This window comes from Eumetopias jubatus, unplaced genomic scaffold (genome assembly GCF_037043125.1).
Source record: "Eumetopias jubatus isolate StellerSeaLion01/CBP00866 unplaced genomic scaffold, mEumJub1_p1.0 scaffold_16, whole genome shotgun sequence".
Classification (NCBI taxonomy): Eukaryota; Metazoa; Chordata; class Mammalia; order Carnivora; family Otariidae; genus Eumetopias; species Eumetopias jubatus.
In genome coordinates, this window is record NW_028274822.1 from 57900774 (window position 1) to 57913306 (window position 12533).

At 37.3% G+C, this 12533-nt stretch overlaps 1 protein-coding gene across 1 annotated transcript in view; it reads left to right on the forward strand.

The window, feature by feature from the left end:
* PTPRM (protein tyrosine phosphatase receptor type M) overlaps nucleotides 1-12533 on the forward strand; it is an 824025-nt gene that overhangs the window by 360303 nt on the left and 451189 nt on the right. Inside the window, exon 5 of the mRNA XM_028123955.2 lies at nucleotides 12044-12159. Within this exon, the coding sequence (XP_027979756.1) occupies nucleotides 12044-12159 (116 nt within the window). The remainder of the gene's footprint in view (nucleotides 1-12043; nucleotides 12160-12533) is intronic.

The following is a 12533-nucleotide window of genomic DNA, read 5'->3' on the forward strand; positions in this document are numbered from 1 at the left end:
CTCTCTCTTTAACTTGGTTAGTCTCCCTACGGATTTGTTAATTTTGTTTATCTTTTGAAAGAACCAACTCTTAGTTTAGCTAATCTTTTCTACTGTTTTCTATTCTTTGTTTTTTTCTACTCTAATCTTTGTTGTTCCTTTCTTCTGCTAACTTTGGGCTCAGTTTGTTCTTTTTCTAGTTCTTTAAGATGTAGAGTTAGGTTGTATATTTAGGATCCTTTTTGCTTCTTAAATAGACATATATTGCTATGAAGTTCCCTCTTAGAACTACTTTTGCTACATCCCACAAGTTTTTGTATTTTGTGTTTCCATTTTTGTTTATTTGAAGAAACTTTTTCTCCCCTTTAATGTCTTCTTTGAACCATTTGTTTTTCAGGAGAGAGTAGTTTAATTTCCATTTTCTCATGAATTTTCCAGTTTCCTCTTGTTATTGATTTCTAATTTCATTCCATGGTGGTCAGAAAAGATTCTTGGTACCATTTCAATCTTCTTAAATTTGCTAAGACTTGTTTTGTGGCCTAACATATGGTCTATTCTAGAAAATATTCCATGTGTGCTTGAGAAGAATGTATATTCTTCTGTTGTTGGATACAATGTTTTATATATGTTAGGTCCATTTGGTCTATAGTGTTGTTCAAGTCAGCTGTTTCCTTAATGATTCTCTCTCCAGATGCTCTATCCACTGTTGAGAGTGGGGTATTGAAATCCCCAACTATTATTGTGTTACTGTTTATTTCTCCTTTTATTTCTAGTTTTTGCTTTTGTGTGTCAGTGCTTCACCATTGTGTACATATATCTTCTTGTTACATCTAATTGTTATATCTCGTTGATAGATAAGGCCCCTCTGTCATTACATAATGACTTTCTTTGTCTCTTTTTATCATTTTTAACTTAAAGACTATTTTGTCTAAGTATAGCTGCCCCTGCTTTTCTTTTCTTTCTTTCTTTTTTTTTTTGTGGTTACCATTTGCTTGAAATGTCTTTTTCCATCCCTTCACTCTCATCCTATGTGTGTCTTTAAGGCTAAAGTGCTTCTCTTGTAGGCAGCACATTGTTGGATCTTGTTTTTGGTTTTTTATCCATTCCGACATTCTGTGTCTTTTAAACTATTTATATTTAATGTAACTCTTGACAGGAAAGGACTCACTATTTCCATTTTGTTAATTTTTTTCTGGGTGCTTTGTGGATCTATTTTTCCTTGTTTCTGATTCTGGTGTCTTTTTTGTGTGTTTCGATGTTTTTGGTTTCAATATGCTTTGATTTCTTTATCTTGTTCTTTCGTGAAATTACTACAAAATTTTTCTATATAATTCCCATAAAACTTACGTAAAATATCTTAAACTTATAGCACCCTATTTTAAACTGATAACAACTTACTTTAATAGAATTTGGAAGCTTTACATTTTTACTTCTCCTCCTAAAAGAAACACTTTAGGTTGTTACAAAATAGGTTCTTTTGCTACAATTTATGTTTTTTTGTATTGTATAACTAACAACAGATCATTCTACTTATAGTTATGTTTACCATGTTCTTTTTTTCTAACTTTTAGAGTTGTAGATGAATTATGCACCACTATTACCTTATTGCAAAATCTATGACTATAAATTTGCCATTACCAGTGAGACTTACTCTACCTTTTTATGTTTTTATGATGTTAATTAGCATTCTTTTACTTCCACTCAAAGAACTCCCTTTGGCATTTTTTTTTTATTAACGTATAGTTGACATATAATGTTGTATTAGTTTCAGGAGTATAACACAGTGATTTGATAATTCTGTACATATGCAGTGCTCACAATAAGCATAGTTACCATCTGTAGCCATAAAAATTATTAAAATATTATTGACTATATTTTGCATGCTGTACTTTTCATCCCTGTGACTTGTTTATTTTATAACTGGAAGTTCATACCTCTTAATCTGTTTTACCCATCCTCCCACTCCCCTTTGGCAACCACCCGTTTGTCTTCTGTATTTATGAGTCTGTTTCTATTTTGTTTGTTTTGTGTTTTGATTCCACATAAATGTGAAATCATATGGTATTTGTCTTTTTTTTTTTGCCTGACTTATTTGGCTTAGTATAATACTCTGTGTATTCATGGATGTTGTCACAGATGGCAATATTTCATTTTTTATGGCTGAGCGATACTCCATTATGTATATATGTATATACATGTGTATATAACATTTTCTTTATCTATTCACATATCGATGGACATTTAGGTTGTTTCCCTATCTTGGTTATTGTAAATAATGGGGCAATAAACATAGGGGTGCCTATATCTTTCCCTCAAATTTATGTTTTTGTTTTCTTTAGTTAAATACCCAGCAGTGAAATTACTAGATTGTATGGTATTTCTGTTTTCTGTTTTTAAGTTTTGGGGGAACTCCATACCACTCCCCACAGTGGCTCCACCCATTCCCGACAGTAGTGCACAGGGGTTCCCTTTCCTCACATCCATGCCAACCCGTTATTTCTTGTCTTCTTGATACTAGCCATTCTGACGGGGGTGTGATGGTATCTCACATTGTGGTTTTGATTTGTGTTTTCCTGATGATCACTGATGTTGAACATCTTTTCATATGTTTGTTGGCCATCTGTATGCGGTCTATGGAAAAATGTCTATTCAGCTCCTCTGCCTATTTTTAATCAGATTATTAGATTTTTTATCTTTTTTTTGGTGTTGAGTTGTATGAGTTTCCTTGTATGTTTTGAGTATTAACCCCTTACTGGATATATCATTTTCAAATATCTTCTTTTATTTAGTAGGTTACCTTTTTGCAAAAGATTGAAAACAAAAACCCACATGCCATTTATTGCATAAAGTGGATACAGAATCCAATACTATGGTGTTTTACTATTCTGGAGTAGGAAATATTTAGCAGTGTTTTTTAAACATTTAGAAATGCAGACTCAAAATACAGCATCCCAGGTTCAAAATTATTCTTATTTTATAAAACAAAATTAATTTTTTTCTCACTGATTTATTTTAATACGCACATATTGCTTGCCTATTTCTAAATTTAGATTTTTTATGAAAACATTATAAGCAGTGTGATTAAAATAAGAATAATAGTGACAAAAAATTAGAATTGTTTTCTGAATTATGTTCTGTTGAGTAATGACAGATCACATGCTTTGGTTGAGAGGCGCATAGGACTCAGAACTGACATTGCATCTCAAACACATAGGAACCTAACTTGGATTTTTTTCTCCCCCAAAATATCAGTCATTCTTCTTCAAGATATAAGTGACTTTTAAAAAATTATTTGTATATAGTACCTAACTTATTTTTCTATAATAAGGATATGGAATCTGTTTTGCCACTTGAAAAATTATTTCATTAAGATCCATCTTTAGGGGCACCTGGGTGGCTCAGTGGTTAAGCGACTGCCTTCAGCTCAGGTCATGATCCCAGGGTCCTGGGATCGAGCCCTGCATTGGGCTCCCTGCTCCACGGGAAGCCTGCTTCTCCCTCCCCTACTCCCCCTGCTTGTATTCCCTCTCTCGCTGTCTCTCTCTCTCTCTGTCAATTAAATAAATAAATAAAATCTTAAAAAAAAAAAAAGATCCATCTTTAACTTTAAAGCAAAATAAAAATAGTTTGGTCCTGTAACCTGTTAAGAGCAAAGCTTCCTGCTTCTATCACAAGAGTTACATGGCCTCTTTGGCCCTATAAACGCATTCATATAATGGGGATAATAATAATGATGCTTTCCTCAGTGGGGTAAATATGAGGATTAAATGAATTGATGTATATCAAGAACTTAGAACAGTGCTTGGCACATTCTAATAGCTCAATAAATGTGAGCTATTACTATTACTTTTAGGTACTCCATCCTGATGGGCCCACTAAAATAAGTTAGCTGCAGATTAAGTAGCTAAACTGATCGATTACTTACATGGGGTGATTTAGCAATGTCCATCTGCAAATTTAAAATTAAAATTTAATTTCAAGAGAAAAATGTTTGCAGAATGTACTATGTCTCAGTGTGGGCCGTGCCAGGCTGTTTAAGCTACACAAATAAGAGAGTTGACTGCTTGTTCTGGCAGTTTGGGAATGCCTCCAGTTCATTTCAACCTATGCCATTACATTGAAATGAAAATAAAAAGGGGTCGGGACCCAGTCCTCTTTTGCCCCATGTTAGTTTGCCCTTTATTCTCACAAATTACCGTTCTTTGATCTTGTTGTTCGCATTTTGGTGCAGGCTTTGAAGGATCAATAATATGAAACATCTGCAAAAAGATTTGCATCTTGGTCAGTAGTTTCTGGCTTTGGGATCAGAGGTTGATTTGAGATCAGTTAATACCTGAAAACCTCTCTTCTTTTAACAACTGTTTTCTTAGTAAGAAGCAACAGAATATGGCAGAGATGAGAAAATAGGAGAGTTGTAGTAAAAATCCTGTTTGATATTCATGGAAGATACTTAGTTTTTAGAACTCCTGCAGATTTTAGAAGAAAGCTGGCATAGCATTTTGAAAGGGTATCCAGGAGATGAATGGGCCTATAAATTTGGGGAGAGAGAATTTTTCTTTTTGAATATGGGATAGATTGAAATTTTCTACTCTAATGGTGCTCCTCCTGGTGTTACAATTAAGATAGTTTGGCAGGGTTCAGAGCATACAGCTTAGCATGGGATCAAAACTTTTCTGTCTGTAGAACTTTTTTCTTGGGATCTTCTCCAGTTTCCAGTGATAGATTAGTTATTTTAAATAGTAATGAACATTTTTGAGGGTACCAGGCACACATAATACCTTCCTGCATCATCTTGTTTAATCTTTTTCCTAACCCTATGTGATAGGTCCTTTTTTGTTAAATCCTTGTTTTACAAATTAAATATATATCTGTATATATATCCACCCACTGAGGCTTGGGTTGAAGAACTTTTGCTTCGTTCAGAAGTAGTAAGGGGCTGAAATACTGATGCTTGAATGCATGAACACACATGGCAGAAATCCAAATCTTAAAATAGCATCAGCCTTCCCATTTGAAAATAGTTTTAGAATTCACATCACTGGACAGGGAGAATCCAGGCATCTTAAAACTTTGGAAAGATTATATAGGCCTTTAACATTTATTGAAAAAACTTAAAAATGCCATTACTAGGAATTTTGACTTCCATGTTCTTAAAAGAAACTAATCTGGAAAATAGAATTCCACAGTCCCTTTGTCTTGTTCAGCCTGATGGATGAGTTACTATCTTCCATTTAGGTCAATTAATTATCTTTTATCTGAAAAGGATAAGTTGCTTATAATAGTGTTTATGCTTAATAGGTTTGTATGTGTTCATCTGGCTTCCATTTGAGTTGTGGCTTTTATTATCTTAGCCAGATTATTTTTTTCTAGCAGTCTTCTTCTCAACTAAGCAATGCTATTTCCCAAACCAAAGTCCATTTCAGGGAAGGGCCCTCCCAAAAATACAATTTGAACAGAGGTATAAATTCCTTAGACCTTTAACCTTACTGTGTGAGTAACATGCACCAGCAGTCTTTCAGAAAGCTGCATTGAAGATCAAAACAATACTAAAGGAAAAGTAATAACTTTCATTCTGTCCAATAAATCTTTAAGAACAAGGGCAAAGAAAGACAAACTTCCACATAATCATATCTTCAGGCTCCAAATTAAAAATGTAAGTCAGATCCTCACAAATAACCCCTGGGGGCAGAGTGTATTAGCAGAGTGTATTGATAAATGAGTTTTTCTATGTCTTTCTTTTTTGGTTCAGTTAGCCATTGCTTGAAACAGAGCCCTTAGGAAAGCAGTCTTCCTGGGGTGGACTTCCCAGTGGATGAACAGCACAATAGCAGAACTAGTAACAATTCTGATATTCACATTATTTATTATTATTAAGTTAGCTGATATAGCAGATACATATATTTCCTGAGTTTCTCAAGACAGATTATAGAAATTATTTTGTATTTTTGAGGGTGTAGTGAAAAGAGTTCTTTTATATACCCTGCTAGTAGAGATGCAAATTGTTACATGTTTTAAAGAAAGTAGTTTGGCAATTTGTGCCAAAAGTCTTTTAAAAATGCATTTCTTTTGTCTTACTAAATTCAGTTTCTGAAAATTTATCCTAAGGAAAAACCAGAAAGTCTATATGATGATTTAATTATGAAAACTTTTATCTTGGCATTATCTATAAGAAACCCAAATGTTCAACAGTAGAGGATGATCCAGTAAACTTTTGTATGTCTTTATCATGTATATCAGGACTTCTCAACCTCGACCCTATTGACATTTTGGGCCAGGTGATTCTTTTTTGTGGGGGCTATCTTGTGCACTGCAGTATGTTTAGCACCATCAATGGTTTCTTTTCACTAGATACCAGTAATACTGGTGTTCAGGTGTTCAGATTTCTTAATGGCAAGGAGTTGTTCTGATAGTGCAATGAAAAGCCAGAAGCTCCCACCAGAGACCTCAGAGTAGTCCATGAATAACATAGCTGCCCATAATATGTCCCCACGAGAGAGGATTCTACCAGGTGCTAGAAGCTTCCTTTTTTGGTTCCAGTGGAATTAATTAATTAATTAATTAATTTTACCTTCATTCCACCCCCTCCCCATTCCTACCCCATTTTCAGCTGTTCTCATGATTTGGCTTTTCATCTGTCTCCTCACCTGGTGCAATGAGTAATCTCTATGAACATTTCTGGTTGAATCAAAGTTCAGTTTCCCAACCTTCTTCAGGTTGTCCAGGCTTTAGGTCAACATACTATGTGTGTCCTCAACAGGTTACAGGATATGGTCCATTTTTTAAAACAGTGTGCAGAAATACATGCATATTTCAAAAATTGCTTCTTAGAGATAAATTTTTATATGATTGAAAAATTAAATACTTCTCTATTTTTAATGTTTTTTATTGAAAATATTTTCTAAAAGCGAAAAATAAATTATTTAAATCACAAACCCTGGGAAAAAGAATTAAATTGATTTCTAATATCTTGGACATTTTAAAGTATATTAACTGTATTAGTAGGAAGAATATGTAAGTGAAGTTGGTCCAGGTAAGTTGTTTTCAAATGCCATTCAGATCTGGGGGAAAATGAATTATATTATTTCTCAGGCAGTTTGGAAACATGCTGTAGTATTTAAAAAAAAGAAAAAGAACTATATGGATATCCCGCCCTTGCTCTTCCAAAATAACTCTCCTGCCGTGCTAGATAAGGAATGATATTAAACATTTCAAGATTTGAAATTCATTTCTGTAAATGATTTTAGCCCATGGGAAGCTTACTCTTGATGTTCAAACTAAATGTATTTTAGCTTTCCCCTTGTGCCACTCAGAAAGTGTAGAAGCTTTTGAAGGGCTGAAAATCTCTAATGGTTGTATCAGGAAAGGAAATGTTACTGTAGGAAAGAGAATATTTCTTGCATTTCTGCATCTGTAGGAGGAGAGGTAGACGCTAAGCTGTGTTGTCCCCACACACTGTGATTAGGCCTTCTGGTTGAGAAATATAAGAGAACTCACTTGTAATGCATAAAAAAAGCAAGAAGGATTTTGAGAAAATCCTTGGGGGCCTTGGGGAGTGGGGAGGGAGACAAAGGTGTGAGGAGAAGGAGTCATAGATGGGGTTGCAGGGCAAAAAGCCAAGGCGTAAGACATACATGAGTAACACATGGAAATTTGCAATGGAGTTTTAGGGGAAACTTTTTTGATTTTTAATTTTTAGTAACTTAACTATGTAAGGAAATACCAGGGGTGATACTCAAAATGCTCCCCAACCTTTTAGGACAGGCTCAGAACTGACGCTCGGCTTACCAAGTGGGTGAAACAGCAGAATAGCACCTCAGGGGCAATACCCCTTTCCCAGAAGTTACCATGAAAGATGGCTGCACACTCAAAAACCTTGTCTTGGGGACCCAACTTAGTAACGGTGGCCTTTAGCAAGAGGCAAGCAGAGATAGGAGGCATGAGATGGACAGGAGAGGGCAGCATTAGTGAGAGGTCCTGCTGGTCTAACGAGCAGGATAATCTGTCTTTAAAACAATCCACCGGAGTATGGAAGTGGGGGTGGTGCTCAATGTACATGGGAGCCAGCTTGGGAGATTTTTCTCAAAGGAACCATGGAAGTTCTAAATTATCCTTTGCAGAGTCATGCAGACAGAAGCATGTGGGCATCAGTGATTTGGAAAGGGGCATGTCCTCTGACTGAGCAGTTCCCATGAGAGGAGCAGGACTAAACAGGGCGAAGAGAGAGGCCAAAACCAAAACCTGACAGAAGAGCTTCCAGCTCAAGAGGCACCTTCTAAACAAAGAAGCCTGGGATTCTACCCAGCTTCAGAGAGTATACTAATTCTAAACGTGACTCAAACCATAAGCCTTTTTATAGTTTACCCATGGATGCAAGAGGTGTCTCCAAAGAGGGCACAGAAGAGGCAGCCCCCATACCCAAAATATGCAGAGAAAGCAAGCAAGGACTGCATTACCACAGATGGAATACTACCATGGCAGTGGGGGAAGAGGTGACAAGGGCCCTTATTTGGACTAGAACGAACCGCTGAGAGCTGGCAACAGTCAGTAAGCATGCCAGTTGCAAATGTACCCCACCTCCGCATCTATCCACCTCTCTGCCCAGCCAGCTGTGAAGTCTGTGTCTACAAATCACTCCCTCACTAGCCAGCTCCTACCATGTTCTGGCAGTTTCTGTTCAAAAACTCGTCTTCACCCTTAGGGAAACATGCCTCTTCGTACTTTCTGCATACCGGGTTCATCTCACAAAGTCTGAAGTCAGCTATCATTCTCAATTGCCCCTGTCTTTCCCCTGGGACCCAGTTTTCCTTCACTGGACTGAAGGGTCTGATTTTTTTTTTTTTTAACTGTGTTTCTTAGGACTCTTAACAGTTCCCATAGTATTTATCAGCCTCTGAGTGCACCTGGCTTGTGAACTTTCATCCTGGTGTGACCCCAGCAGTGGATCTGGCTCCAGCCCTCAGCTCACCAATGGGGAATACAGTGGCTGTGGTTTGCTGTGGTCTGGATGCCCTCTGTCTTGGGTGTGGCGTGATGTCAGATCTGACTCTGGAGGGGCTTGACTGCCCTTCTGGGGGCACACAGTTAACTGGAGTGGCTCCAAGGCTCCCGATAATGGAAGACTTCCTTTGTGGCCAACAAGAGTGTTGCATGGCTAAAGAGTGGCAGGCTCCTTGTTCCTAAGAGTCTCACATTGCTCTGTGGGGGTGGAGGACACCTACCAGGGCATACACGCTCTGGAAGGGGAAGTGAGCTGAGTCCTAATTCTGAGACAAATCTACATTTAGGGGAGGAGCACAAAGAAGAATGAATGAAGGAAAAAGCTGCAGGAAAATGACTTTGAAAGTAGAATTTTGAAAGTTGGGTTTTGTTTTGTTTTGTTTTGTTTTGTTTTAAATGTTATGTTAGTCACCGGGGAAGTTTTGGAAAAAGGTCAGTGTGGCTGAAAGCATTTCTCCTTGGGACTCAATGGCAGGAAGAGAAGGAATGAAGGCTGTTGGGCCAGTTAGGGGCTTGCTGGTAACCTGAGGAGAGCAGTTTCTGTAGATGGGCCGGGGCTGTGTGACTTGGAGGACCCCCTGAAAGGGGACCCCCCCCCCCAGTGGCTCAGGACGGTTGACAGGAAATGTACCTAGCAGCTCCTTAAGGAGCCAGCAGTGCAGGGGGGAGAGAGAGAGAGATTGCTGTACAAACACACGAGTGAACAGAGGAGTTATCACTTCCGTCATCTTTCTTCTTTTCTTGAATGCTGTGTACATGGTATAGTTTGATGTCTGTGTGGCTAGGGGGAATGTGCTTTGAATTATTTCACGAGGCAAAAACAGTTGAAACAGTTTCTAGTTGATGACAGGTGTGTCATAATGGACATACTGTGTTGGATTTGAAGAAGAATATTTCATTTGCTTATATTTCCTTGACAAGCAAATAGCTTCTTGCATTCAATTTAGTCCTGTTAATTTAGTCAAATCTCAAATTCTCAAATTTTTAATGATTTCTATTAATATTGGGAACCCCTAATATAGGGAAATCTAAAATAGTAATTTTTAGGAATTTTTGTGTAGCAAAAGTTTGTTCGTGTCAGAGGTGAGGTTAGGAGAGTAGAATTCTGTAGAAGTTGAAATTGCAGGTAAACAATTCTAAAGAATATAAAATCAATTTAATTGAGTAATACAAATTCAATTTAAATAATATGAATTCATTTATTATTTTAAAATAATATGTATTTTATTAATTTTTAATAATTTTATTATTAATTCCAAATAATATGAATTCAACTCAATGTGCCTGGGCTTTGGAACTGTTCACAATCTGATTCCAACACTTACTAGGCAAGAACCCACAAGTTCCCCCATCTGCAAAGTGGAAAAAAATACCTCAGAGAACATTCATGAATGTTCAGTGGAAAAGTTTCTGGCACATAAATGCTCAAAACATGTCACCTTTTGCCATTTTCTCAAAACAAAACATCTTTCAGCTTTTTTGGGAACAGAGACAAAGAGAAATTTGATTTAGGGATTTTTTTACAGAGGTCTTTAAAAACCACAACATCATGTTATTCTTGGCCAAGCATAATTTAAAATAGTGAAAAATAGGTCATAGGGCTTTAAATTAATATATTAGTATTAGAGGGGTGCCTGTGTGGCTCAGTCGTTAAGCGTCTGCCTTCTGCTCAGGTCATGATGCCAGGGTCCTGGGATCGAGTCCCGCATCGGGCTCCCTGCTCAGTGGGGAACCTGCTTCTCCCTCTCCCACTCTCCCTGCTTGTGTTCCCCCCCTCAAATAAATAAATAAAATCTTAAAATATATATATATATGTATGTATTATAAACAATGACCCATATTATACTGCTTTTTTAGAAGTTATTTAGGACATTTTGCATGCTAAACATCATGAATACACTTTTCAAATTACTAGTGGCCTCCAAATTAGTAATGGGCTTTTCCTGTGTGTTACTGATATTAAAATGCATTTCTCTTTGTTCTTGGTAGTAACCCACTTCTATTCCTAATTGTGTTCTGCATAGGCTAATATTAGTGCTGGTTTATCATGTTTGAAGGTGTCTAGGCATGGCCTAAAGACATGTTGATGGTGAGGACAACCTGGCAAGGCATAAGAAATTTATTCTAGGTATTGTCCAGATTTATCCATCCCTGTCAGAAAATACCACCACCCTGTTCTCTTCCTTTTCTACCCCCTAACCTCCTTCCTCCCAGCCCCTTGCTTTTACACTGTCATTGCTGTGATAAGAGCCTTTTCCCTAAAAAATAGAGGTTATCATAAAATTTAATTCTTGACCTGTCATTCCATTTCCTTCACACATTTGTTCAGTCTGTTGCAGAAATTTGGTCTGTGCTTCTCAGATCAAATAGAATTATCCTTTATTCAGAGGGTTGTCCCCCGTGGACAATGTATGAGACTTAATGTTGTTTAGCATTTAGAATCATACTTTCTTCTTGAATTGGGAATAAGAATCAGCAGAAACTGCCATGCTATGGCAGTCCCAACATAATTCCACAGAGTTTGTCTATGGGGATAGCATTTTTGGTAGTTGGGAAATATTACATAAGTAATGCTGCATGCCAATTAGTTGAATTAAAATATATATTACGCACAGCTTTGTACTTGGCTTAAAAAAGTTTCCTTGACAACATCATTTAATTTCTTACTGTTCTTTTCATGTTGCTAGTATAAATACCTAATATGTTTTTGTTCAAAACATCAATTAGGCTTCAGTGTAATCTTTATTAATACAGATGTGTTATTACAAGAAGACTGCTGAGCTATGATAATTTGCACAGCAGGAACAATAAAATATCTTCTTTCTTCTTGGTTCTATCCCAGAATGCTTGGCTTTTCTGTTCTTTCACAGAGTACACCAAAGCCTTCCATGATACCTTTCTTTTACAATCATAATGAGATCTTGAAAGCATTCTTATAAGCAAAAGAGGCATTTTCTTCAAAGGTAAACAAAATGGAAGGGCCCCAAATTGCAGATAGATTCAAAAAAGACACATGTAAGTGACAGATCTCCACTTCTAATATCTTTAATTCTTTCTCTTCATGTAGCCAGAACTCCCCACTTCCTGCGGATTCAGAACGTGGAAGTCAATGCGGGCCAGTTTGCCACCTTCCAGTGCAGCGCCATCGGCCGGACCGTGGTGGGTGACAGGCTGTGGTTGCAGGTACAGTAACTCAGCATCATCGGTTCGGGGAGAGTCCAGGGACAGCAGTGCATGCTCCCTGGGGAGGAAGGGCTTAGGGGTCCAGGTCAGTGTCGGGTCGCTGATGGATGATTGATGCCAACAGTTGTCTCCCCTCCTTTCCTTCTTTATTGATAAGTTGTGAGATTCCTAAGAGTTCTAGATAATGCCTCCTGTTCTTCACAGACCTTTTTCTTTAAATTTTTGTTTTTTCCTTTGCTTCTGCTTAGCCATCTTGCTTTGAAGATGTGGTTGTCAAATTACTTGTAGAGCAGGATATTAAAGTACCAAATATGGAGCTCTCCCATACTCTTCCTCTTGAGAATTGTCCAGAGCATCACACACAGAACACACAC